At 44.3% G+C, this 23,301-nt stretch overlaps 1 protein-coding gene across 6 annotated transcripts in view; it reads left to right on the top strand.

Moving 5' to 3' along the window:
* The window catches only part of LRRC71 (leucine rich repeat containing 71), a 669,208-nt gene that overhangs the window by 628,535 nt on the left and 17,372 nt on the right, over positions 1–23,301 (top strand). For all 6 annotated transcript variants that reach the window (XM_086945316.1, XM_086945315.1, XM_086945313.1 and 3 more), the window contains 2 exons: positions 12,842–12,927; positions 19,501–19,606. In XM_086945316.1, the coding sequence (XP_086801442.1) occupies positions 12,842–12,927; positions 19,501–19,606 (192 nt within the window). The remainder of the gene's footprint in view (positions 1–12,841; positions 12,928–19,500; positions 19,607–23,301) is intronic.

Genomic DNA, 23,301 nt, shown 5'->3' with positions numbered 1-23,301 from the left:
AAAAAAATAATTGATAAATAATAAAAAAAAATTAATTTATTTTCTGTAGCGGGTTGTGTGTTTATAGGGTTCAGGGTCAGTTTTCAGTTCTTGGGTAAAGGGGTATTTTTAGGGTTCAGGGTCAGTTTTCTGTTTTTGGGTAAAGGGGTATTTTTAGGGTTCAGGGTCAGTTTTCAGTTTTTGGGTAAAGGGGTATTTTTAGGGTTCAGGGTCAGTTTTCAGTTTTTGGGTAAAGGGGTATTTTTAGGGTTCAGGGTCAGTTTTCAGTTTTTGGGTAAAGGGGTATTTTTAGGGTTCAGGGTCAGTTTTCAGTTTTTGGGTAAAGGGGTATTTTTAGGGTTCAGGGTCAGTTTTCAGTTTTTGGGTAAAGGGGTATTTTTAGGGTTCAGGGTCAGTTTTCAGTTTTTGGGTTAGGGGTATTTTTAGGGTTCAGGGTCAGTTTTGGGTTTTTTGGTAAAGGGGTATTTTTAGGGTTCAGGGTCAGTTTTGGGTTTTTGGGGTACAGGGATATTTTTAGGGTTCAGGGTCAGTTTTGGGTTTTTGGGGTACAGGCGTACGCTTTCTCTACTGTAGCACCCACTGGAGTGGGAATAGTAATTTTTACCCCTACGCTATCCAACGATCTCTGTAATGTAGCACCCACTGGAGTGGTTACAATAAATTTAAACCTTTTGCTATGCCACGGTAAATCTATTCTATATGTTTTATTAATTACATGTATTTATATATATATGTATTATTATTATTAATTTTTAAATTTACATTAATTATGTAATAATGTAACATTTATTTAATTATTTTAACAATGTTTATATTAAATATATGTAATATTATAATAGTTTTAACTTATTTTAAAGACATTAAAAAATCGATATTTTGACAGTCTATATTTTTAACACTCGATATTTTAAAGTCGATATTTTTGTACTTACCTTAGTGAAGATAGAAAGTCGATATTATGTCCGTCGATATTTTGTCATCGATATTATGGGAACTCGATATTTTGGTAGTAGATATTATTTCAGTGATCCGCAATTAAGAGTGCGCGTTCAGTAGTGTGTGAACTCGAGTTAACCCACTTTATTTTTCCTTGCAATATTATATAGCGCAAACTCGACAACATGACATGAGCACAATTTACATTACAGAAGAACACATTCATTTGTGGTAGGCACGGGGAGACAAAGCAATTTGCCTGGAATCACAGGATGTTGAGCTGATGCCGAGATTCGAACGTAGCTCCCCAGCTCTAAAGTTTGCAATTCTAGAACTTCTGGCGGGAGGTGTGTCTAAAAGTGTATGTCAGTGCTGGCCGTCAATGAGAGAGACCTGTGCATTTTTCAAATCGGTGGTGAAAAAATATGAGTATGTTGCTGGAGATGTGGGCCGCCGTGCCACCAATGTACTTGCCGGGGGAGGGTAAACACCCATTATTCCGCAACTTTCTTTCCGCATACCAACACTCCGCATACTTTCATTACGAAAATACTATGACTCCGCAATGCCATTATAACGCATGGCATTACATTTTATGTGCTTTTTCCACGAATACAGGGGTATTTTTAGGGTTCAGGGCTAGGTTTGGGTTTTGGGGTATTGGGGTATTTTTAGAGTTCAGGGCTAGGGTTGGGTTTTGGGGTACAGGGGTATTCTAAGGGTTCAGGGCTAGGTTTGGGTTTTGGGGTACAGGGGTATTTTTAGCGTTCAGGGCTAGGTTTGGGTTTTAGGGTACAGGGGTATTTTAGGGTTCAGGGGTAATTTTGGGTTTTGGGGTACATGGTTATTTTATGGTTCAGGGCTAGGTTTGGGTTTTGGGGTACAGGGGTATTTTAAGGGTTCAGGGCTAGGTTTGGGTTTTGGGGTACAGGGGTATTTAAGGGTTCAGGGCTAGGTTTGGGTTTTGGGGTACAGGGGTATTTTAGGGTTCAGGGGTAGGTTTGGGTTTTGGGGTACATGGGTATTTTTAGGGCTCAGGGCTAGGTTTTGGGGTAAAGGGGTATTTTTAGGGTTCAGGGCTAGGTTTGGGTTTTGAGGTACAGGGGTATTTATAGGGTTCAGGGGTAGGTTTGGGAATGGGGGAACAGGGTTATTTTATGGTTCAGAGCTAGGTTTGGGTTTTGGGATACAGGGGTATTTTAAGGGTTCAGGGGTAGGTTTGAGCTTTGGGGTACATGGGTATTTTTAGGGCTAGGTTTGGGTTTTGGGGTACAGGGGTATTTTTAGGGTTTAGGGATAGGTTTGGGTTTTGGGGTACAGGGCATATTTATAGGGTTAAGATGGGTTAGTGTTTAAGGGTGTTGGGGTATTTTAAGGAGTAAGGGTGGGTTATGATTATGGGGTACAGGGGTATTTTAGGGAGCAGGGTGGACACCCGGAGCTGGAATGTACAGAACCTGGGAAGAAAAAACAATGAAATATTGGGCACACCGCTCGCTTTTTTTTCTGTAATCCCACGCCCTGCACACGCCCACGCCCCCAGCACACGCCCACAGCACACGATATGAGACATGGCATGAAGGCGGAACGAACCACACGCCCCCAGCGTTTGTCACGCCCCCAGCACACGCCCACAGCACAACGCAGACACGCCCCCAAGGGACTAATTTGCTGGCACGGTTCTTTTACCTTTTAAATGTATATGGTGGGCGTCTGCATAGCCAATGTCCTTCTGCTGCAACTGCCCTTTCCAACGCTGTATTGGGTGTTGTGATTGGTGCTGTGGTTCCTGAGATTACCCGCCTCAAAGGTTTGGGCTCTCTCTTTATTATATTAGTATGGATGTCAGTTTTTTCTTTTAGTTTTTAGTAGAAAGTGAATAATGTGTATGTTGCACTTGCACTTTGCATTTATATGAACCGAATATGCATCCTACCTATTATGCCAGAAAGTGAATATTGTGGTTGTTGCATTTGGACTTTCCTAAACTTATTGTTTAAATTTGCACTTTATCTACAACTTAACTGGTATAATAGTATTATCTTTGGGTGTATTTTGGACCGATAATCATTTTAATAATGGCAGCGTATTTAAATGTATTCTATTTATTTGACATGTTTTAAATGTATAATTTTTAAGTAAATGAAATTGGAGCAGAAATACCTCCACTGACATATCGGGCCAGATGTACGAAGTATTTTTGCATACGTAAACGGATTTGCGACCCGTTTGCTCAAGCAAAAATACATAAAGACCACGTACAAACCCTAATTAGCGATTTACAATTAGTTTGCTAATTAGAATTTGCGACTTGCTATTAGAATGGGGCGTATCAAGGGCATCCCTTCCTAATAGCGAGTTTGAGCCCTATGAATGACTGTTTTGCCACCACAATTGCGGTTGCAAAACAGTCTCCATTTACCACCTACTTCAAGTAGGTGGTAAATCATTTGCAAATGGGAAGGGGCCCCCAGGGAACCCCTTCCCCTTTGGAAATGCATGGGAAAATATTTTTAAGGGCATGCAGTGCGCCCAGGGACCACTACCGGCCCTTAAAAAATGAAACGAAAACGTTTCATTTGTTTTTTTTTAAATGCATCCCGGTTTCCTTTAAGGAAAACTGGCTGCAGTTAAAAAAAGAAAACCTGCTTTATTTAAAAGCAGTCCCAGACATGGAGGTCTGCTGAGCCCAGCAGGCCACCATCTCTAGGAGGGCCAGCAATTTCCAATGGGAACTCCAATTGCGTGTGGCTGATTAATATTCATGAGCCTCGCATTTTGCGACCCCATTGGGAATTGCTAACAGTGTCGCTGACACTGTTGTACATTTCCTTTTGCCATTCGCAAATTGAGACTCGCAATTTTTCACAATTTGTGAGTCGCAAAAGCAAATGGTCGTACATCTGGCCCCTGATCTCTTCTCATCGCTCAGACCTATTTTTGACACACCTTGGGCTTCGGTCCACATTATGCCCCCAAAAAGAAATGTTTACGGACTTCACCCCATGCCTACAAAGCTCCCGTGGAGTGCATTTTATCTGCCTCAAGAAATAAGAATTCTGAGATTCAGGAAGCACAGAAAACACATCTGTTCTTACAAGCCTGAAGAACTACAACATGGCTGGTAGGAACCAGGAGAGGACCTCTGCTAGATCATTTGGCCTTCTTTTGCTTGTCTCTGTGCTGTTCACCTTCAAATAGTCTGATCAGCTTCAGAGCGCTATAACACATACATAAAATAAATATTTTGCAAAGACTTTAACGGGTTGTGAGCTGAACATTGCTACACAATGAAACCATTTAATAGCTGTGCCCGTATACGGTACAAGAAAACGAAACATGCTGTAAAAAGGCATCAAATCTGGTCCAATTTATAACAATCTCATTAGCTCACAAACAGACAGAAAACACATCAATAGATTGCAATTTGGAAAATAAATTATATTTTACACAACGACCTGTGTCACCCCATATTAATTAATGCCTATTTTAAGGGTTTTCTTAGTTGTTGTTATAATTCCTTTTTGTAGATCAACCCACCTCTGAATATCACACACTTTTTTCTGCCCTGAAAATAGGAAATGTTTCAGTTTGGAAATGATGTACAATACAGTCCAAAATTCAAATGTCAAAAAACAGAACCAGATGAGGTTACTGTTCACCTTAGTTTACAAATGTTGGGCAACTGTTCTGCCCTGCACCCTCTGGTGGTTTCTGCTTTGCAGTCCCTGGTGGGGCCACTGTGTCTACTTCTGCCATCTCTCCTGTTTAAACATGCACTTCCCTTTTGAGTGGACTGTTATACTTGCCTGAGGATCACAAGGCATTCCTTCTCTGACAGCCGAAATGACCAGTCTTCGCAACTCATATACATGGATGAATGCAGCAGGGTAAGGACACACAGGCCACCCGCTGCTTACTTGAGTGTGTACACAAGTATGGAAGTTTATGTTTGAGTTTGGGCAGCATGGAGGAACAGGGAATTTAGGGGGATATCACATCACATTTGTCATAAAATGCCGGTTGAAGTTGAGTTGCATTTTGTGTTCCAGAGAACTTTGCAAGTTAACTACCAATTGGTATCAAGGGAGTTTAACAATGCATTATGGTTACCTTATGACCTGTCTCTTCCCATAAACTATCTCATGTATTAGAGTTATGCAAGTCAGGTTAGAGGTGTGACAAGTTTCTACCAACTCTACTGGCTAGCTTCTCTTTTACAGTGTATTGTCTTACTCTTCTGCAGTACTTTTTACTGTCAGCGTGTAGGTTTCTACCATGCCATTGCAATGCAGTTCTTGCAGGTCAGGCTGCTTCAGATCTGCACTTTTAAGCTAATTTTGCTGGTCTTAAATCAGTAACCCTTCGACTTGCAGCGGGTCTAGGACCAGCTCCATGAGTTAGTGTCTGTTCTACAGAAGCAGCGTTCCTACAAATCTAAATAGCATCTGGGCGTTTAGACAACATAAACTAAGGGATTGGTGTCCAGACTGATTCCAGACTCCCCCAAGGATATGTTAGCCTTTAAAGCAGCTAGCTCACAGTCCACCAAAAGCCCCCTCACCTTACCAAGGGGTGAGTAGTCTCTGGTAACTATTGAGCATGACAACCCTTGATCCAGCAGGGATCGTGGAAACATTACTGTACTATTTGCTCTGTCACTCATGCTCACTCCTTCTCCGAAAGTTATACAGAATATACGATGGGGACGTTTTTCAATAAGTATTTATTGGACCAGCGTCATTCTAGTATAAAATAAGTGTGCTGCAACAACCATTAGACAGAAACAGATATATACGATTTCAAGCAGTGACAGAGTAAATAAAAGGTAGAATTCTACCATGGTGCTAAAACAGCGAGTAAATGCAGGCATATAGATACATGGCAATAATCAGGTATACTCCTAAAATGCGAACCCTAGCTAAGTGTACCGAAGTGTACCTAGCATGCATGTATGTAGGTGTGGATCCAAGAATCCCCCTAGGAAAGAGCCAACTCCATTACCTGATGGGATAGAACAAAGGACCACGTCTTGGTCTCAAGTTAGACGCCCCGTAAGGGATGTCAGACCACTGCTTGCTGGAGTTTCTGCATTGAGGGACATCAGCATCTCATGTCAGCATGGAAGTTTCTTCTCTAGTTAGCTCAGTGATGATGTGGTACTTATATACCCAGAAGGTACCCCCAGGGGGTCTACATAGCATGGTACTGTGGGCCTGTCATTCTAGGATGACCATAGCTGTGACTTTTGAACATAGTTATTATACAGAAGATGCTAATCCTGCTGTGATACTAAGAATCCTCATGCATAATAAATGAGGCTAGTTTTCGAAGAAAACCTCTCAACATTTATTCTGAACATAACTAGGTAAAAGGTCAGCACCAGAGCTGTTATGTCGAGCACGGTAGGACAAATGTAGGTAGAAGGTCGTACATCAACCTAGGCCTATATTGGGGTACATTTGGGGCTCATTACAGCAGGATACCCTCAGTAACACATTGCAGACTGGAGCCCCTTCCCATTTTTAGATTCACCTTTGGTGTGTCCATGAGAGCCTCCAACCAACAGGAGTGCTTTAAATATGAAGGCATTTTGGGTGCTCTTTAGTTAAATTTTGCCTTTGCATGTGAGATTTGATAGTGATTTTAGATTAAGTAGCTTACCTGATCACCATATAATGAATAAGATACACCACTAGTGAATCTAAGTTTAAATGACTATATTACCTTCTAAACAACCATAAATACCCTTATGCTCAATCCTGGAAAAAATAAGAAGTGTATTATCTTATACAGTGAGCATAGAACTCAGTTTGGTGAGCAGAACATCCCTCTCCTCCAACCCCCCACCCCCACAACCCCCTCACAAATTGTTTTGCAGAGTTTTACCCCACAAAACACATATTTGTATCTGGTGCAGGGTGTATCATCATGCAATCCATTTGAAGTGGACCCATGAATCTCTGTAATGCTATTTTGTGCAACATTCATCCAGTGCACACCTGCACTTTAATATTTGACAAGAAACTTCTAGAGGCATCTGACTTGTATGAAGTATAAGGGTTCACCGATCTCTCCGTCATTTTTGGAAGAAGTCAAAAGTTAGGTACAGGGTCTATGCTCCCAGGTGCTGTACCATGTACCATTTCTACCACTGAAGTAGTCACGTAATCCCCCAGGGACGCTCTTCTTGCCACAAGGAAGTCACTCTTACTTTTTTTTATTTTTCCAACTCCACTTCCTTCATCGATTCCAGCGTATACTCAGGTGAAGGAGGTCGGACGCTACCCCAGAGTTTTCCACAGCCACGAAAAGTTCGCCGCCCGCCAGAGCCAGAGCCGCCGTTCAAGTCTGAGCCTGAGACCCCTGACAGCCTTGGTGGTAGGCGGCGCACCCTGTAGAAACGCCAGCCGGAACGGCGGGAGCGGCCCGAGAGAGGCGGGAGCGAGTTGTCCAGGGGGTCGTGGGAGCAATCCCGGAGCAATCTTGGAGGGACTGCGAGAACGACCCGACCCGACGGAAGCGGGACCCATCCTGTGGGTCGCCCCGTGAGCCGCCCCCCCCCGCAGATACCTGAAATACCTGAAACCCCTGAAAAAACTGAAAACCTGACTAACGTCCCCGTAGAGACTGCCCGCATTCAGTCAGCCTGCAGTGGAGGAGCCGCTAACTGTGCCTTGGAACAAGTGAGCAGGTGCCAGCAGGGCCAGCAAGGTAAGAGGCGGCGGCCGGAGGGGGGGTCGAAAGCAAGCGCAGCAGCTGTTAGAGGCGGCCGCAAAGTAAGAGCCGGGGGTGGACACAGAGAGGCTGGTTGACTAGGTCCTCCCAGCCTGAGTGCCTCCCCGTGTGCTCCGCTTGCTACCTTGCTCACCTCACTCGCAGTCTGCAGCCATTTTCTGCCATTTGCCATTTGCCATCTGCCATCCTCCACCACCCTACCATTCCTGTTACAAGTGGCAAAACCAAAACACTACAACTCATTGCAAACTTTTTACAAAGCAAATAGAGTTAACACAAAAGCCAAACTGTTAACAGTGATAAATGCTACAAAGAAGGTGAATATTTATTATCAACGCAGCCTGCATACCGCGTCACCTCACTATTGACCAAAAGTCAATCTGCACCTCTCACCTTGAATCAGTATGAGGTCGGGGAAGCCACGGGGCGCGGACGCCATAGCTGTGATATCACAGGGGAAGACAAAAAAGGTTAAGGGGAGCCCCCCACGTATGACCAATGAGGTGGTAGAAGAAGAGGAGGAGGAAGTCGAAGGGACAGCCGTGGGTAGGGGTAAGATTCCCACAAAGTCAACCCAGGAAGACCAAGGCTCAAGTACAACAGCCCCTGCTACTGTTACCACAGACCTCGCAAACTCCGCAAAAACCCCCCAAGGCATGTCGCACCAATCTGTCAATGCTGGTCCATTAAGGTTGGATGAGGGAGCCAATAAGATCAACCCGGACAGCACAACCAGCAGCCCTGCAATGAAGAATGAGGGAAAACATTCGAGAGACGTAACACCACTCTCCGTACATAGTGAACATGCCCCGCATTTAAAAGCAAGCAAAAGGGCATTGATCACAGACTTCCTCAAAGTTTGCCAAAGACTTTCCACTGGGAGCGGGAGTGGGAATACATCCCCACCACACGACTCCGGCCCCAAATGCAACAGTACACAATATAACGCTTATATGGAGGGAACAAACAAGGAAGCCCTAAGGTCCGCATCACCACCATACCGGCCAAGGTGTTACAGTGAATCCTGCAAAGTCCATACCATAAAGTCAAGAAGGAACTCCGGGTGCAAGGGGCCTGGCCCCCTCTGGTCAAATGTTTTAAAGACCCAACAAATAGCTAAAGACTCAGAGCAAGCTAAGGGAGAACCACCCTCTCAGCCTCTACAAACGACCCATTCACTACCGGCGCGCGCCCTACTACACTGGGCCCAGACGCAACTGATGACTCGGTTTTTCTAGAGCAGAGTCTAATTCAGAATATGTCCCCTACAACAATTGAGGAATCCCTTCTGCAGCCTCAGGCGCAATCCCGTGTTGAAAAACAGTGCCCAAAACCACAGGCAAACTCTCACAGTCCAACGTCTAGTCAGCTTATGCCGGGTTTGGAAAAAAAGTGCCGCTCCGCCCCCGGACGAGATACTGATGACACCGATGCCATCAAAGATTGCTTGACACCGAAGCTACAGGAACTAAATCTAATAGCAACTGAGTCTGCAACACTCAAACGAAGTACACGCGAGTTATCAACTCAAAACAATCAAGGTCCTGGGAAGGAAGAGAGTAGCGATAAAAGGCCAGGGAGCGACCAACCGCGTGAGCATCTAATTTATTCAGACCCCTTTGCATATCCTGCTATATCACCTATTCCCATTCACAGTCATTCTAAGGGGGAATCGCCAGAGAACAGTCAAATGGTTTCCATTTGGCCGCAATTATTAAAGACAATGGAAACCATAGGAGCGGCATGTCCTATCACGCTGACAAGTTGGATACTCAAGTCGATTTGCTCCACCTCCTAGCGTTTCACATCCAGGGAATTGAAGCAAACCTACTAGACTTAAACACCATGATTACCAAGGTCCAATTAAATAAGGATCATACTTTCTATACTTGTCACTGCTCCAATATAACAGACAAACTGGCCACATTGCCCAGCCTGATGACCCAGATACTGGGGGCTGTCAAGGACTCGCCAAATGACTCTCCCATGGAAATAACCACAACAGCAAGTGAATCAACCGGCAATCAGCATTCTATAGAGGGCCCCGGCAGGGTGACAAGGCAGACCAATGCCAGTAGGGGCGAAGAGAGCCTGGAATTTCTAGACCATCTACACTCTCCCCCAGCAAAGGAAAACAGGTCGCCAGCAAGACCAGACGAGCCTAACCCGATTAACCGCATAGAGGTGGCCGAGTTAATTCAGGGGCCAATTCCCAACGTCGCGCCAATCGCCAATCAGATCAAACAGGCTCCAACGCTTACAAAGAGAGAACGAAAGCGACTAAGGAAAGCCAGAAATGCAAAAGCACACAACCGATGGGTTCCACAAACCTCCTCGGAAAAATCCACCAGCAATCCTGAGATTAAGGAAGCCAAACAGCACCCCGAGAGCGTTCCACTCCAAACTAGAACAACGTCAGAGCAAGGGTCTACGCCGACGGTCCACCCACCGACCAAGGCACCCTTAACTTCAGAAGTAGCAAAATGTGAAACAACGACAAAGCAGAACGCATTAAAAGTGTTCAGCATCTTCAAACCCGCGGGACAAAAACCAGATCGTAAAGTACCACTTCAAGAGCCAGGAAAAAACATAAACATTAACCAAAGGGAGGATTTAAGCGACAATAACTCAACTAGTCAAGCCCCAGACATTAAAAGTCAAGTTAACTTAGATAATGTCGCAAAGATCAAGGGAATTAATTTTCGAGATACACAGGGCGCAGAATCTCACGTATCATTAGCCCCAGTCCCTAACGGACAAGATTTTGCCAACAGCGCACTGACGGCAAACTCACATACACTAGAGCCAGAGGCGGACCAAGCAGGAACGGCCCATCATTTTATTGAAGAGAGTAGACGACCAAAAATCCAAAAACGGCCCACGACAAGTAATAGCATCGAGTTTAACCCACAATACAGTTCAAGAGGGTCTTATGACATCCTGAACAGAGGGGCCATTTTAAGACTTCTAGAAGAACTACCAGGTCTGCAACACTTAAAATCGAGCGACCTCGAATCAATAGAGTTTAAACCAAACCCTCTTCAAGCAGGCTCCGACTCGACGATCACAACGTGGACCAACCATATCACCACAGAGCTAATCCTGTCTCATAGGGAGGCTTTCGCCGCATGGGGCATTGAACTAAAAATAGTGGAGCCTGCACGATATCCCAGCCCACTGCGGAAACAAAACCCTAAAATATGCCTTCTAAAAAATGCCAAAGGGCCAGATTTAAGAAGCAGTACCGAAGTGGAAGTGCAGCGATTAAGGCAAATTACAATCACTTTCGCTCACCAAGAGGCAGACATGCCCGAAAGGCCCCAACACACTATTCGGGCACAATCACATAGGAACATAGTTTGAACTGACAGCAGCCCAATGACGGGTAAAAAGCAAGGCTGCATGATTTGCTCATGGAACATCAATGGTTTAAACGCGAAGCTGGAGGAAGACGACTTTATTGAGTTTATAACCCAATTCAAAATACTATTGTTTCAAGAAACATGGCAGACCAAAAACTCCCCTCTAGTGGGATACAAAGAATTCTTCGTTCCAGCTCAGAAGGATGGACGCTCCGGCAGGGCCAAAGGGGGCCTATCCATTTTCACATCAACAGATTTCACCTGGTCACCAACTTGCATCGACTTAGATTCCACAGGGATGCAATGTATTAAAGTGGAAATTTCCCCTAACCTGGGTCTCCTGATCGTGAATATCTATATGCGCCCCGGTGGAAAACATAACGGGAAAAGGATAAAACAACTAGTCTCTACAATCAAGTCACTGATATCAATCTACCCAAGTGAAAACATGATTATAACGGGAGATTTTAATCTGAACCTAATTTGTGGACAGGAGGGACCCCTCCCCATTAATATCGAACCACGGCAGGGCAATCAATGCAGACAAAGTGCATTGGGCAGGAAATGTGCTTCAGAACTGGAAGCTCTTCATCTGAACACCTTAAATGGGAGAGGCCATTTGGACAGACCAGCCGCTCTAACGAGGGTCTCCAAGAACTCAGGCTCCACCTTAGATTATACCCTGGCTGACCCCGACTTATTCCATCAAATTAGTGACTTCCAGATTCAGGAACGCGGAGAAAGCGATCATTTCCCACAGACCCTCATCCTGACCACCCAACCCACAAAGTCGGAGAAGGCCGTGCCTTTGTCCTTGAATACAAAAATCTTTAACCTAAAACGGCTAAACTGGAACGAAGGAAACCTCTCTATCCTAATGGAGTCATGCCACGCATTGTTCCAACCAGCTGAAACATCAAGAGACATAGTTAAAACTTGGGAAAACTTCGTAACGGAGATCAATAAGAAACACCAATCCAACAACAGAGGACCCAAACCCACAAGAAAAAGAGGCGGGGAATGGTACACACCGAAACTGCGCCAACTAAAAAGGCAAATAAACGCATTCCTTAGGGCCGAACGTAAAAAAGTCCCTCAGTTATCACAAACCACGCTGAACAAAATCGAATCTCTAAAAAAAGAACTAAAAAGAGAGATCAATCTGGCCAAGCGATTGCATAGGGAAAAACTAGCATGCTCCATACTCCATGCAAATAAATTGAATAACTCAAAAGATTTTTGGACAAAAATAAACTTTATGCTAAACGGCAAACATCGCCAGTTTAACTCAGATATGACGGACCAGCTCTGGAGCAGTCACATCGACTTATTATACAATTCCACGCACAATTCACCCACGGACAATAACAACGAGCGTCCAGTGGAGCTTCCCCGGTCCAGCCTGAGCACAAAGCCAGTTCCAAAAATCAGTGGGAATTCATTGACATCAAAGAATACAGGAGACTTCTTGAAGAGATGCATTTTTGTACTTAGTGATTTCTTGCTTGATCAACAAATCAAACTGTGTTTAAAGCATGCTGACTGAAATTGTATATAATGTATTATTCTTTTTATATGTTTTTACGGTCCTAGTGGCCGAAATAAAGATTTTTGACTGACTGACTGTAATGTATTGAAGTGAGCACACTTTTGTCTTGTACAAGGTTATATGGAACATCCACCTCATTCTTCTGAATTTTGAATTATTGAAGCAAACAAGCAGTCTGTTTTTTTACATGAATTTCCTCTGTTTAGTCTGGCTGTTTAACTCAAGTTTCTGATCAGCTGTTGTTTTTCCAATGTAGCGGTTTCAAGCATAGATCCAAAGGCCACTCGAGGGAGAGTGCTAAAATCTGGAAAAGAGAGGCGTCCACTTGCTCCAGAATCTGAGGTGAGGGATAGAGTAAATTTTCAGCATAAGGTGTCCCTTCTTGTGATTTTGGGTTACAGTACCGGTAGGAAATATTGATTTGCCAAGATATTGTATACTAAATTTCAAGGACCAAAATATCATGAGGGTAAGTATAGATTTACGTCGACGTCCCTTGAAAATATATTTATACGTATCATCAAGGTGCATAGATGTGACATTAAGTGTAGTGAACTTGTTCGTCTGTATCATAGTATCTTCATTGATAGTCATTCATGTTAGAATAATGTCTTGCTTTGTGAGGGCATTCTAGAACACTTTTTCATCTATTCATCCTCTAGAGAGTGTACACTATTAAAATGTCCAGAGTAAAAAAAGCACCTTCAAAATAGCCCATCAAGGCCTATTTTCCCAAATAAATATCCCACCTCCGCTAAAAATAAAATACCATTACAAAACTTTATTGCAACACGTTAATTCTAACTGCTATAAATTGTGTGCTGAATTAGGGTAAAAGTAAACCTGATAGTCATTAGTACTAATAATAATAAATTGTCTTGAAAAGCGCCATGGTTAAACCAACAGTTTTAACCATTCATTACATTGGCAGAGAATAAACAAAGTTCACTTGTGGCTCTAAGAAGCCTTGTTGCTATCAGTCTCCATTTTCCAGCTTGTGAGAGTGGGATATAGGAACAATGGGTGGGGTTTTCACCTAATTTCCAAACAGATGTCAATCAGAACATCTTCTTTCATACTTACATACTTATTTCAGTGTTTTTCATCCTTGGGTAACTTTTTCTGGCTTTCTGGGCTTTTCCAGTGAATTTTCCCTGTCATAATGTCTTTACTGTTTGTGAAGTGCCAATCATGTGGCAAGGAAAAAAGGATATGCTGATATTTCATCGCGGGACAAACACAGACACACTTTTGATGCCGGTGTAAGCCCCGAGGGGATTGCCGCCTTCATTTTATCATGGGGGATGCCCACCCCCGTACCCATCACTCCCCTTGCCCACAATCCTGCTGCAACCTACAACTGCAGCACTGTTTAATTAGTTGCTGCAGTGCAAGTGGTGAAATGTCTGTCCACAGGAATGATGCAACACAAAGGCCACGTATACTGAAAAAAACACGGCTTCAGCCCCCATCAAGTCTGCATCATCTACCTTCCGAGTTCACATTACACTGATACATTTAAATTTGTATGAAAATGTCCAAAAATACCCTTAAAGATCATGAAAGCATCTCTCTGAGTTAAAAGCTTGAAGACCTGAAGGACAAGAAGGAGAAAACAAAAAGACAGGGTTCTTCCGCCACTGTGACTAAGCCCTGAGCCCCAAAGGATCCCCAAAGAATGAGATCGAGGAGAAAGATCCAGTTCTGCCAGTCCTGCTCCTATTGATCCCACTGGATTTCAGTGTGATCGTTGTCTGCTGTATTGAGGTTGAGACAATTGACGTTAAACCCCCTATACTTGACTATGCACATTGACTTTGAGAATGTCATTGTCTTCTGTAGCAGAGGTGTTATCGCCAAGAATAAGGCTCAGTTTTTTCTCTACTCCAGATGCAGCACCAGCCTTTATCTTTCAGAATTCCTGCAGAAGATCCAATGCAAACTCATTTGAGACCTTAAAATCAGCAGCTTCTAAAAGTGATAGTCTTAAGACCTGCCTCAATGTCACCAATCAGAACAAGGTACCACATTCTCCACTGCTCCAGAGGAAAATCATCCTCTGCAGAAACATATACGGGAAAGACCTCCTTCATGACAATATCAACTGTATGGGACACACAGACATCTCATCTCCTATACCACAACATCCTTTGAGAGTGTCTACCATGGATGACGTCACCATGTTTCAACATCTCATCGATAAGGGTGTTTCAAAACTGAATCTTCTTCTAGAAGCTCTTCACAACGATATCTGTGTAATTATGCAGACCGCACCCTCTCTCTAGATGCCTATAGAATTGTTTCTTATAGTCCCTGGTCTCTTGCAGCTATCAGAAGCTTTTTTATTAAACTTTGGCAACACCTAAGGCTACAACACCTCATCTGTTAAAATTGGCTTAGAGAACAGGATCCAGCATTTCTTTGCCTGGACCATAGGCCTGACTCAGTCGTCATTTAAGCAGTCAGGAAACGTGACTCCTCATCTCCAGAAACATATGCTTTCCCTGACTGGGAAATTAAAAAAATGGGCAGCAAAGGAAAAGGATGTCTGGTAATGCTGCCATTGTCCTCAAAGTTTCCAGTGGTACTGCTCTACTTGGAAGGTATTATTGTACACTCTGGGAACCTTTACAACATTTTGAAGAGAAGTTGTTTTCAAGAAATTCTAGCGATTGGGAGTTTGTGAGGTTTATGGCGCTCATATAACTATTGCATATTGCGTTTAGATGGACAAAGCTTAAGGTCTGCAGTACTCTTAAATTAGGAAGATACAGCCTACTCCCTTAATTGTCAGTTCTAAGACTGACTATCAACAGTTATACTTTTGGGGCACACGCGCTTTATATCATCATATACATTTCAATAAATCAAATTTCATTAAACACAGAGATATTCTTGTCTTGACTTTTGGGTTTATTTTCTGGCTTTTTCTTCCTACCTAAGAGACGCCTTTTAGCCAACACGTGTTTAGTCTTCTCTGGAAAGTATCGCTACAACTTCATCAAGGCTATTGGTTGCAGAGTTTGTTGGAGATCGTCCTTCTCCTCGGCGTGTTATTCAAAGCCGGGATAATCAATTAATATGCCAGTTGATGGCACTGGTGTTTTATGATGTGAGCTGCCACCACATTGAAACTGAATCACTGTGGTGTGTATTTGAGCATGGTTCCTATTCTATTTCGGCAAGGGATTCCCAGAACCTGTGCAAAATCCTCAAAATCAGGAAGAAAATGATATGTCAAACCCGCGGAAGAGCAGTTCCTTAACGGGGAAGTCTTCTATTTACAGTCTGGGCAGATCGGCTTCAGACTACATGCCCTGTCAAGACAAGAATATATCTGTGTTTATTGTAATATAATGTATTGAAATGTATATGATGATAGAAATTGCATGTGCCCCAAAGTATACTTGTTTTCAAGAAAGGTGACAGGAGTTTACTGAAGTTGTTTGGGAAGATCTTCTAGCAGGTCATCAGTGTTTCCACAAACTCTCCTGAATTAGCAACATCGGAATACTTTCATGGGATTACTCCAAGGAGACCTTGTCCATCTTCTGTTGGGGAGATAGATGATGTATTTCACAGCAAAAAAAGTGCCCAAGACTTTCAAGTGACAGGTGGGTCTTAGAATTGTTCATGATGGATACTAGCTTTGCTTCAGAAAACTGCCACTATCTGTAAAACTGGCATCTGCATAATCACACCAAGCTAATGTGTGAAAAGACACAGCTATGTTGCTATAAAAGAAAGCAATAGAACTGGTCTCTATCACCAGAGGGGGAGCTATCTATTTAAGGTTGGGGAGAGGATGTAGTGGTGTGGCTAGAGCGGTCGACCTCGAAGCTGGGGAACTGGGTTTGAGTCTCGGCAACGACGCTCAACATCCTGTGATTCTGGACAAATCACTTAATCTCCCCGTGTTTAACAAAAATGAATGTGTCCATCTGTAATGAAACTGGTGCTCATGTAAAGCGCTCTGATACCTGATGTCTTGGGCCTAGTTCGCGCTATATAAAACTCTAAAGAGAAAAGAAGAGAGGTATGCCGTAAATCAGAAAGAGAGGCCAAAGAAGGGACTTCAAGCTCATCTTATAGCTGCAGCTAGCTAGCAGACATATCAGGTGAGCAAAATTCTACATGGTAGTATTATATTAAATCTTCTCAAATCTGAGGACAAGAGACTGGTTGTTTGTATCTTCAGGATATGTACAACTCCTGCTTTGCAATTGAGCCAATCGCAAGACTTCATATGCAGCCACTGCTATTATATATGTAGGATCAACTCAGAAGGAGAACAACTGGCTCAACAAACTCATTTTTTTTAAACAGCAAGAAAGCCTTTAGCCTAGTGGTGCCAAACAAACAACCTAATGCAGGGACTTCCATTTCAATAAGAACTTCCAACCCAGACAGATGTTACGGATGCCTCTTACTGGAAACATTGTGGGGTCCAAATGACAGAAGGAACAGTGAATCTGACAATGTGTTAGTAGAAACAAGCAAGGAACTAGAATCCACTTCACAAGAACCACAAGTCTGACATCCAAAAGCTTAAAGTAACCTTCAGGTCTCTCAAATATGACCAGATCTTTGACTATATGCAAGTAGCAATCATGAGAAAGATAAATGTTGGTCCATCAGCCCTCTGTGGCCAAGGTGTAAATAAGGCAGAATAATTGGAAAGTCTTTTTCTGACCAGATTGTTTTGATAAACCGTAGGTGGAGTCATGAGTGAGCGAAGTCAATCTATCAACGATTATGGACCGGTAGCTAGGACCTTGCCTAATCTAGATGTATTGGGTAATGTAATTTGTAAGGAAGGCGCAAGATGTGGCTGCATCTAAACCAGTTTTTTTGCATCCAGAGACCTCATGGGTTGCATTTTTGGGGTTTCCCCAGGCCTGAAATGCTTCATTCACTCAAGTCTGATTCGTCTTTACACTGAGATTCAGCAGGTGTCGCCTGAATGAATGAATGCATTAAATGTATCTTATAAAGTGCAGACGCTGTTTTATGAGAAGCGTCCTGCCGCTAAAGGAACATAAGAGTAAGAACAGAATCTACAATTCCCGAAACAAAAAAGTCTTCAATGAGCCTTAAACTGACCTTCACGGGGAGTAATGCGGAGGTGCAGAGGTAAAGAGTTCCACATACTAGATGCTACATTGAGGAAAGATTTTCCACACTGATTTTGCTTTCCGTACTTTTGGAACACAAATCAAATTGTGCTTTCCAGAAGGCAATGTCCTTAGAGGGAAGAACTTTAGTAACCTGTTCTGAATTTACAGTGGGCCATTCTTGTAAAAAGCTCTATAGTAAACAAAAATGTTTACATTTCATTCTAGACTTCTTTGAAAGCCAGTGCAATTGCTTTAAACCTGACTTGATAGAGTGCCTTTATTGGAATGCTTAACACAAGCCGAGCAGCCACATTCTGAACATTCAGTAGCTGCATAATCAGTTCTTGTGAAGCTCCCAGGTAGAGGACATTGGCATAGTCTAATCTGGAAGCAATCAAGGCATGAACAATCCCTTTCCGAGTGGCCATGGGGAGGTATGTAAAAACTTTCCCCAAGATTTTAAGGGACCAAAACAAGGGGCAACAAGTGTCAGCCGTGGAATTGACTTGAGGTTTAAAGGATAATGCTGTATCCAGTAGCACCCCAGGATTCATGACAACCGGTGAGGGTGTTGGTGCATGCCCTAAATTGGTGGGAATATGTGGTGGACCCGTGGGATGCTTAGTTAATAGCCAATGAAGTAGCACCAGGGCAAATTCTCTGCGGAATGCGGAGGGGCACACGATAAATGATAAAGTTGGTATAAACTCCACTGTAAGTAAATGCTTGACTCACTGCGGTCAAGCTTCTTAGCAAAGAATGATTTTCTAGTGGAAATAAATTTAGCAAGCAAGTGTGATAGACTCCAGATAGATCCGTCAACCGAAAACTGCCTTGGCAATTTTAAATTAAGGCCCTGAAGGGATACCAGTTAATTTTTATAATGCATATTTGGACCAGTTGGCACTGTGTCTCCTTAAGGTCTGTAGGTAAAGTAAGGTCAAAATGATACCTCCTCCTAAAGCTGGAAATGAACCACAATCATGTTTCTAAAACCAGACAAACATAATTGTGATTCCCATAAATTATTTAGTGCAGGGGATTTTACTTTTCAATAAGTGAGAAAGTCCCCTTCTGTGTTAGGACTTAAAGAAAGTGCAATGTTTTCTCCCAAAAACTGACAAAGTCTCTTTCTGAAGTGGGATTTAGAAACTTTCTCAAATGTATTTACTTCCAGACTTTAATCAGGATAAATCCACTTGATGATCCGACCCGGGATCCATCGCAGTCGATGTGAAATTGCACCTATGTGTCTGTATATCACTTCCATAGACTACTACAGGCACTTCGTGCTTCTTGGCACTATTTTTTACTTAAAAATCTAAAATGTAATGTCTTCAGTTCCACTCGTTTAGTTTGTCGGTTTGGTGTCATTTTCTTTATTAAATGCTACCCTATTTTTTTATTTGGGTTTGGAATATTATTGTTTGATATCATGACTTCATTAGTCTTTTGGTATAGTATAAACACTTTGCACATTGCCGTAAATTAAGCCTGTCTGTATTGTACCATGGCTAGCAAGGGGTTGAGCGCAGGTTAATGTATTGACTTAAAAGGGTTTTCACTGATAAGGAGTGATAATATTATTTGAGGTGGACAGTCACCCACCTCAAAAAATAATCCACATTCTTACATTCAGACCCAACTCCATTTTCAGTTCTGGTAAGAAGTGCTGACGCCCAAAGACAGGGACCTGCTTGAGAATTAATGTTGACGGTGTCTCTTTTATTCGAATTCAAGTTCCTGCTCAGATACGCCATTAAAATGTAAACATTAAACATAGCATTTATCTTTTCAGGCAGCGGACACTACACCCCAGGACCCATTACTTGAGCCAGCTGAATACCGAGATGGACAGGTTTTCATGCCCGGGAACAAAGTCCTTATTAGCCTAAATCTCTCAAGTAAGTTTGTCAGTAGAAGGCATAAGTTGTTAAGGTGCCTATCTAGCAAAAAAGGAAATTGAATCATACTTTAGCAGGGTTAAGACTTGTGCGCCTTGCCGCTTCAATCTATAGCCTATTCAAGCATCACTCCAAACAGGTGTTAAACATTCAAATGCATTAGATGTGATGTGAGTGGGTGTAAAATGTTTACATTTGTGGTCTTTGTCTCGGATTCAGATGGGCGCCCGATCTCCTGATAGGGTGAAAAAACAGTAGCATGTGAGAAAAAAAGTACGCAAAGAGGTCTGTAAGGCGCAGGCAGAAGGGTAGGCAGTGGGGTTTGGATGCGTGAAAAGGCAATGGGTATGTGACAATGGACAGGAGTGCTCTTGAGAGGACAGCAGACATGCACCAATCTGCCACCTTTATGGCTAACATGCACACCCATATGGCTCAATATCTGTGTTGTTCCATTAAACAGGTCTTCAAGCGGAGGAGACAGTAATAAAATGCCCATTCTTTCAAAAGTAAGTTGAGGGGTTAATGGGCAGTAGGAGAGAATGGGGTTTAGATCGGTTGGGGGAAGGTGGAGGATTTTATGTTTTTTAAATGATGTCTAGTGACACTTGATTGAAGTCTGTTTTTCCAACCAGGTCATATGGGCCGGGATGCCCGCCACCCCTTCCACCACCAATCCCCATGGGAGGAGACAGACACAGTTTGAACTTATGGAAGGCAGGGGGGCCTCACAACCCCCCAGGCCGTATTTATTAAAATATTAAACAACATTTTAAACTTTAAATTAAAACGTTTCATGTATCATGTACAAATTCAACTTCCATTACATTTGATGAAGACAGGTATTCAGGCTAACCTTAACAAATCTCTAATACAAAGATTTCCTAACCGAGTCTAACATCATGACATAATGCATTGCATATGAATTTTTACATCCTAACGTTAGGGGCCAACGGCAAGGTCTTAACCGGTGTCAGGTCCCTATCACCAAATTCCCGCCCTCACGTGTGAGTGGCGCATGCGCAGAGGACTTTACCCTCGTAGCCAACCGTAACTTCCCTTGTCGTGGGGGCCCCCTTTCACTCGACGCCATCTTAAGGTCGTCCGAGTTCCCGTGTGGGGTATCGTAAGAAGGACAGCGTGGACTCCCCCCCTTTCCCCTCACTCTCTTCCGCCGTAGCGGATATCCGGCCCCCGGGAAATTCTGGGGAGGGGCATATAACCGTCTCCCCCTGGGAGGGGCCGATGGCCGTCTCCCCCTGGGCGACCCATCCGTAATGGGTGCCGCCCCTCGTGGGAGGGGCCAATGGCCGCCTCCCCCCGGGCGCTCCCATCCATAATGGGTGGTGCCCCCCCTAGGGACCGACTATCTGGCCCCCCCACACCTCCTATAGGTCATGTCTCTTCAACCCTACTAGCCAAGCTATCATGTCTCCTATCAAGAAGTCATTCCCCACCCTGGACAGGTGTACCCCATCATCAGAATAGCAGTGATCGCCCCAGATGTATCCATGAGATATGCTTTGAAGATGAGCCGAGCGAAACAATTTCTGCATTTTATTGTTGACCCTCTTTACCGAATGGTTCAACGCTGTTGTGGACAAACCACCCCGCCATACCCTCCGCGGAATCATGTGAGACCAAGCTATTGTACATCCCGGGAGCGTCTTCGCTAACCAACTAACTGCTGAAAGTATGTGTTCAATTAAAGCTTGTCTGCCCAACCTTACCTTAACATTGCCCCCAATGTGCACTATGACTACTGATGGCGGTGACCTGTGCCGCCCTAATAAATCTTCCACAACACTTTGCAGTTGGTCAATACACAGGCCGCCTTTACCATGGAAGGACACCCTGAAACCATATTCCTCAGATGTGTGGATCGCATCACCTGCCTTGAATATGTCCCCGGCACGCCTCACGTATGAGTGGCCCACGACCCAAACCACTCGTCTTCCATTCCTTGTTCCTGAAGCAGTGGTTAGCTGACACTGGGCCGGCCCCAATTTCCGCCCTGCGGCACAGGCTCGTGAAACTGTAATCCAAACAAAAGACAACAAGCGTGAGTGCATTTCTTCAGTAACTCACAACATGTGCAGCCGCACGTACCGTTTGAAACAATTCGAAGACCAGCGGCCTAACTGTTTAACATTGTCTGCCTGCAGACCTTGGGCCGTTGCTTCTGTAGCGGCCCCTATCCTGAATGAATGGATCCCAAAATCAATCGGGTTCAAGCCCGCCACTGCAATCGTGATTGCCAGCACCCTCTGAAACTGAAACTTTGTTAACGGGGTGCCATCCGCATGTCGCAGCAAGGTGCCCCCCCCCCCCACGTTGTCAACCTCTGTTTTAGGTAGGCCTCAACATGCCTCACCGGACAACAGGGACTATCTGGTGCACGCTGCAACACAATTCTATTGCCCTGGGCCTCCTGAGCTGTCTTTGACCTGGCTATCGTGATCAGCAGAGAATCTCCCCTCACTTGCATGTGATCCCTGCGCAGACCCCCTTCCGTATCTCTTTTGTTGGCAGCCACTATTTTGCTCACCCGCAGGGCCCCATAGAATGCCAACGCGAACGCTGCCCGTAATAATACTACCTCGCTAGGTGAGGAGCATCTCTCCTTCAGTTTAGCCAACACGGAGGTCAATCTGCCAAATCCTATTGGGTGCCTGTTATCCTTTTTGCGCCCTTCTAAGCGCTGCCAGCCGCGCAGCGCCTTCCTGACTATGAAGGAGTCCGTCGGGTCCCTGATGCCATGTAGCTGAGCCATAAATGATACGGCGGCCTTATACCGACTGGCGGTTGCCGCCGTCCGGCCCTCCTCATGAAGTGCCACTAAAAATTGGGTAAAGGACCCCTCTTGACCCCATCTATGCTCCCATGCCGGCCCCAAAAAGGCGCAGTACGAGCGGAACGCCCCTTCATAAGCTCTCCTTGTCCTGGGCGTTAAACTGGCTGCCACGAGGTTTTGTAGACGAAGCGCCGATTTGCCATAGTGCTTCGGGAAATGTTGCTGCCACTAGCTCCGCTGAGGGTAAACAATCCCTGAAAGCCTGCATTTTGAAACGAGAGAGCGCATCAGCTGCATTATTCAGTACACCAGGCACATGCTTTGCCCTGAATTGTACGTTTAATCTGAAGCATTTCAACACAATTTCTTTCAACAATCGCAATATCCATTTGCAGCGTGCTGCCTGCTGATTAATGCATTCGACCACAGTCATGTTATCGGACCAAAATACCACAGAGCGGTCTCTGAATTCCTCGGGCCATGCCGACAGGGCCACCCAGATGGGGAATAGTTCTAGAAAGCCAATGTTACTCGTCAAACCGCTGCTCTCCCACCATGCTGGCCATCTTTGGGCCGACCAACAGTTTCCAAGGATCGCACCAAACCCCACGTTGCCCGCCGAGTCGGTCCATAAGCCTAGTTCCGCTGACGAGGCCGGGGCTTTGCTCCAGACTACTCGGCCGTTGAAATCCGCCAGGAATGCCAGCCAAATGAGCATGTCCTGGCGAACCTCTGCCGACAGTCTCGTCCGATGGTGACCTTCCTTGAGGCCAACCATGGCCTGGGCAATTGATCGTGAGAAAGGGCGGGCCATCGGCATAACCCTCAATACAAAATTAAGCTGACCTACTGTTGTCTGTAGTTGGTGCAGTGTCACTTTCTCGTTCCGAAGACACTGCAA

The sequence above is a fragment of the Lissotriton vulgaris genome, chromosome 12, assembly GCF_964263255.1.
Source record: "Lissotriton vulgaris chromosome 12, aLisVul1.2, whole genome shotgun sequence".
In the NCBI taxonomy this organism is placed as follows: Eukaryota; Metazoa; Chordata; class Amphibia; order Caudata; family Salamandridae; genus Lissotriton; species Lissotriton vulgaris.
This window is presented reverse-complemented; position numbering and strand designations above follow the sequence as displayed.